Source organism: Corvus kubaryi, unplaced genomic scaffold (assembly GCF_017639235.1).
Source record: "Corvus kubaryi isolate FWS band 111438036 unplaced genomic scaffold, C.kubaryi_AGA036_p1.0 37395, whole genome shotgun sequence".
NCBI classification, from domain to species: Eukaryota; Metazoa; Chordata; class Aves; order Passeriformes; family Corvidae; genus Corvus; species Corvus kubaryi.
The window spans coordinates 7,147,305-7,152,974 of NW_024581134.1; the positions used below are offsets into that span (position 1 = coordinate 7,147,305).

The 5,670-nt window shown below is 55.5% G+C and overlaps 1 protein-coding gene across 1 annotated transcript; it reads left to right on the forward strand.

Annotated features, from left to right (window-relative positions):
- Window positions 1–68: 68 nt before the first annotated feature.
- On the forward strand, window positions 69–4,695 carry ERCC6L (ERCC excision repair 6 like, spindle assembly checkpoint helicase). Its single transcript, XM_042040147.1, has 2 exons — window positions 69–484; window positions 629–4,695. Exons 1-2 carry the CDS (start codon window positions 435–437, stop codon window positions 4,428–4,430), a joined length of 3,852 nt encoding a protein of 1,283 aa, XP_041896081.1. The 5' UTR covers window positions 69–434; the 3' UTR covers window positions 4,431–4,695.
- Window positions 4,696–5,670: the final 975 nt, after the last annotated feature.

The following is a 5,670-nucleotide window of genomic DNA, read 5'->3' on the forward strand; positions in this document are numbered from 1 at the left end:
GCCTCCATGGCGGCGCTCGGTCTCCCGGCGACTCCGCGCTGGTCACGGGCGCGGAGCAGAGCGGCACCCGCCGCCGCCGCCGCGCCCCCTGCTGGCGGGAGGACCCCGCCGCCCGCGCCCGCGGCGTGCACCGATGGCGCGGCAGGAACCGGGAGGGCACGGGGAGCGGGGGGGACTTGTGGGCCTGCCGGGCGCCCCTGGATGTCCCGCAGCTCAGTTCCCACCACGCGGCGGGAAAGGCACCGGACGGGACCGGACGGCACCGGCGCTGGTCCCGGTGTCCCCCACCCCGGAGGAGGCGAGGGCAGCGCTCGGCCCCGCCCCTTTACTGCCGCCCCCGGCGTTGATTGGCTGCGAGCGATGGTGATTTGCATGTGGCGCGGTGCAGGACGGGAAGGGCCGGCTTTGAAGCGCAGGGCGGCAGCGGGAGCGCCATGGCCGCCCCTGGGCCGGGAGCGGCCGCGGAGGAGGAGCAGTACCGGAGGTGAGCGGGAACGGGGCTGAACGGCCGGGAGACTGCGGGGGGCCCGTGGGCGGGCTGGGATGGGGCCGGGGGTGGCGGTGGCAGGCCGGTCCTCCCGGGTGTAGCCCGGGCCTGGCCGCCCGGTTCTCACGGTGACTCCCCCAGGCTCGTGACCAGCGCGAAGGCGGCGGCGAGCGACGGGGAGCTGGAGGAGGCGCTGCGGCTGTTCCGGCTGGCGGCCGCTATCCGCCCCAGCGAGAAGCTGCGGGGCCGCATGCAGCGCGTGGAGGAGGCGCTGGCGGCGGCCGAGCAGGAGCAGGAGCAGGAGGAGGATGAGGGCTTCGTGGACGTGTGCGGCAGCGGCCTGCTGATCTACGGGGAGATGCACGGGAAGTTGTTCCAGCACCAGCGGGAAGGTGTTGCGTTCCTGTACCGCCTGCACCGGGAGGGCAAGCCTGGTGGCATCCTGGCAGACGACATGGGCCTGGGCAAGACCATCCAGGTGATTGCCTTCCTCTCGGGTATGTTTGACGCCGAGCTTGTCCAGCACGTCCTGCTCATCATGCCCACCACCCTAGTCAGCAGCTGGCTGGCTGAGTTCGCTCGCTGGACCCCTGGCCTACGCGTCAAGGAGTTCCATGGCAACAGCAAGACAGAGCGCACCAGGAACCTGGAGAGGGTCCAGAGGAAGAATGGCATCGTCATCACGAGCTACCAGATGCTCATAAACAATTGGAAGCAGCTGGCCAGCCGCCACGAGGAGGAGTTTGTCTGGGACTACGTCATTCTCGATGAAGCACATAAGATCAAGTGCCCGTCAAACAAAACGACGAAGTGTGTGTACGCGATCCCGGCCCAGCACCGCGTCCTGCTCACAGGCACCCCTGTGCAGAACAACCTGCGGGAAATGTGGTCCCTGTTTGACTTTGCCTGCCAAGGCTCCCTCCTGGGAACTGCCAAAACTTTTAAAATGGAATATGAGAATCCCATTACCAGGGCAAGGGAGAAGGATGCGACTCCAGGTGAGAAAGCACTGGGGCTAAAGATATCGGAGAATCTCATGGCCATTATAAAGCCCTATTTCCTCAGAAGGACCAAGGAAGACATCAAAAGCTATCATGCTGATGAAGTGGATGCTCCTCTTCCTGAGGATCCAAGTGAGAACAAGGCCCCTGTCATGCCATCTCTCACTAGGAAAAATGACTTTGTTGTGTGGGTGTACCTGGCACCGGTGCAGGAAGAAATCTACAGGAACTTTCTCTGCCTGGATCACGTGAAGGAAGTGCTGATGACAACCCGATCACCTTTGGCTGAGCTGACAGTCCTGAAGAAACTCTGTGACCACCCCAGGCTTCTGTCTGCGAGAGCCTGTCTCCAGCTGGGCTTGGAAGAGCAGGAGGGCTCCGAGCAGGATTACAGGATGGAAGCAGGTATGCTTCCAGGCATGAACAAAATAGATCATCTCTCTGATGAGACTGTGATCCAGGAGTCTGGAAAGATGCAGTTCCTTGTGGGGCTGCTGGAACGGCTGAGAGAAGAGGGACACCGAACCCTGGTGTTCTCACAGTCGAGGAAGATGCTGGATATCATAGAGCTCGTTCTGTCTCGCCGACAATTCCAGATCCTGCGCATCGATGGCACGGTGACCCACCTGACGGAGCGGGAGAGGCGCATCAACGCCTTCCAGAGCAACACGGACTACTCTGTCTTCCTGCTCACCACGCAGGTTGGGGGTGTTGGCATAACCTTGACAGCAGCCAGCCGAGTGGTGATCTTTGATCCCAGCTGGAATCCAGCAACTGATGCTCAGGCTGTGGACAGAGCTTACAGGATTGGGCAAAAAGAGAACGTAGTGATTTACAGACTGATCACCTGCGGCACCGTGGAAGAGAAGATATACAGGCGGCAGGTATTCAAGGACTCGTTAATCAGACAGACCACCGGTGACAAAAAGAACCCATTCCGTTATTTCTCCAAACAGGAACTAAGGGAGCTGTTCACGCTGGAAGATACTCGGACGTCTGCGACTCAGATCCAGCTGCAGTCCCTGCACGCCATGCAAAGGAAGTCTGATCTGCAGCTGGATGAACACCTTGCTTACCTGCATTCCCTGGCAATGTTTGGCATTTCCGACCACGACCTGATCTACACAAAGGAGATGGCTCACGAGGAGCAGGTGGAGAGTGAGGAAGCTCATCAGTACATCCAGCGGAGGGTACAGAAAGCCCACGAGCTGGTCCAGCTGGAGTCCCAGCTCAGAGATCAGAGGATGGAGGGGATGAGAAATGCTTGTGAAGAGATGTGGCGAAGACCATCGGGATCAGTTTCCGGGCCTAAGAAGTTGTCTCCAGGGTTGAATGACAAAAATCACTTTGTTTCACCACCAGTAGCTGCTGCACATGAAAAAGACAAAGCAATTGATCTTACAGAGGATGAGGAGGCCCAGGTGCTCGATGTCAGCTCCAAAATGACAACTCTGACTCTTGCTGACTGGGATGAAGAGAAACTGGTACAAGATGTATCCAGTATGGAGACAAAAGTGCTCGATACCAGCAAGACAGCAGAACAATCTGGTATACAAGAATCTGAGCAAAATCCTGAATCTAGCATTACACCATCATCCCCTGCACTCGAGAAAGAGAGTCAAAGCCCCCAAGAGAAACAGCATTCACAGGTACATTCAGACAGCTTGGCCAAGGCAAGGAATGACTTGTCTGGGCATTGTCACAATCCCTCCAAGTCTGGCATGGCTGACGATCCTAAAAGGGATGCAGAACTGTCAGTTCAGGTACTTGACCCACACACTCCCCTGGGGACGGAGCGGAACAATGTTCCTGAGCCAGCTTCTGCTTCTGCAGTGCTGAGTTTATCAAATGTTACACCAGAAATCGATGCTGAGCTCTACAAGTCTCACGTGTTGGAACACAGCTTGGAGGGTACATCTGCTCCTTCTCTCCAGGATCAAGTTGACTTCAATCTGGTTCTGGAAGAATCTGAAGAGGAATGGCAGGATGCCTCAAATGGAGAAGGATCAGTGGAACACCCTGAGAAGGAGAGCATACAACTCCAGGCAGAAAGCTTGTGTAAATCTCCAGACAAAGAATCTCCAACCAAAACTTGGCCAAGTGAGACCAGTAGCCACGGCAAATGCTCTCCCACAGCTGAGGAAGAGCCAAATGCCTTTCTGCAAGGGAGTGAAGCATCGGAGGAAAGCAGTGGTCTCTTTACTTTTGGTAGGAAGAAACGCTTAAACAGAATTGCTTCAGACAGTGAGAGTGAAGATCAGCCTGAACAAGTGCCCTCCTCTCCCTCGGACAGCGCTTGGCACCGAGTTCCAGAAGGAATTAGCGCTTCCACCCCTAAATATGACACCAGTAGAGCTAAAGGCATCTTTTCTCCCCAACTAAATAACAGTGGTAACAGGTCTAACGCTTCCAGACACTCGTTCATCAGCAGGTTGGTAGATGAGGTGGAGGACATTGGCGAAATCATGGGAACCACTGATGAGGAAGATGATGATGACAGTGATGAGGAGCAAGACAGGTTTGTGGAAGAAGAAGCTGAGGAGTGCACTGGGGAATCTGCTGAGACTGAAGAAGAACCTACTGGAGAAACCCTTGATACAAGTGAAGGGTCCTCCCACACAGACAGTGTGGAATCTGAGCAGTCCGAGGCAGAGGAGACGGAGTCATCTCAGGAGGAATCCACGGGTGACGCTGAGCTCCAGTCGGGTGAGCAGATTGACTGCTTCACCCAGGAAAGCAGGTCTGAAAAAGGCATTGGGCAGAGCTCCTCTCCTGCTGCAGGAGATTACGACACTTTGGTGCACAGTGGGAAGAAACTTCAGAATGATGGAAAACTCCAGGAGGCGTTGGACTGCTTCCTGCAAGCTCTTGACATAAAAAGTGGAGATCCTGAAGTTATGCTTCTGACCCTGAACTTGTACAGACAGCTGGCCCAGAAGTGACATGTGTGGCTCTGTGAAGACAGTCTGGCTGCTCCTCGTTCCCGTGTGTCTGCACCACGGCCCCGGGATCCCTGAGTCAGCTCCAGGCTGGTGGCTGCTGTATACTGAGCAAATTCAGCACCTCCTGCTTGAGGAAACAGTCCAAACATCCAGGTGTTGGATGCTGGGGAGGGAACTTCACTGTGGAGTCAGCTCACAAAGGTGAAAATGGTTCATGTTCCTGTCTGATTATTTAATAAAAAAAAAGGTATTGTTGATGTCTAAACCCCTCTCCATGCTGGCAGCCCTGGCTTCACCTTTCTACCCTCCAGGTTCTGTCGCTCCTCTCCCCTGAGAAGATGGGGACAGTGCAGTCCCACAGTCACTGTACAGCCCAGCCTTGGGCTGCTGTGGTTCCTCCCTCCTTCTGGGTTTTAAATAAGCCAGTTTGGGTGCCTGAAGGTCACCCACCATTTGGGTGAGCTGAATGCTGGTGCAAAGGAGACTCCTGCAGCCTGGGTGTAAGATGGTTTGAGAATGGATTGGCTGTGGAAAAGTTAAAAGATTTAAAAGATGTCTGCTGCTCTAATTTCTCCAAACAGTGGAGGAAGCAGAGCAGTGGAGACCAGCACAGCATCTGCCTGGCACCAGCTGTAACAGCCAGTGCAGGAGCCCTTCTGAGCCCCCTGCCAGGTGTGTGCATGGGGGGCTGTGGGGCTGGAACACAATTAGACCTTGACTGCTGCAAAGTGCTGAAAGCTTCAAACCCTTTGGTGTTGCTGGAGGAGCCAAGGACTTCAAAGGAGGCTCTAGGCTGGCCTTATTTGTCCCCCTCCCAGCTCCCACTCCCCTTTCCCTCTGTCTGGACAGTGAAGCCTGAGGTACCAGCAGCATATACTGGGTTTAACTACTTTTTCTGCTAAGGAAATCCTGTAACCCTCTCCCCACACACAGCTGAGCTCTGTTACATTAAGTATTTCTCTCAGGTCCTGGAGGCAGGATGAAGCTACGAAGAGGGTTTGTAGTTCATAGAATGGTTTGGGTTGGGAGGGACCTTAAAGACCTTCCAGTTCCAACACTTGCCACAAGCAGGGACTCCTTCCACTAGACCAGGTTGCTCCAAGCCTGGCCTTGAAACACTTCCATGGATGGGGCAGCCACAGTTTCTCTGGGTGACCTGTGCCAATGTTTGATCACCCTCACAGGGAAGGATTTCTTCCCAATATCCCTTCTAACCCTGCCCTCTGTCAGCCTGAATCCA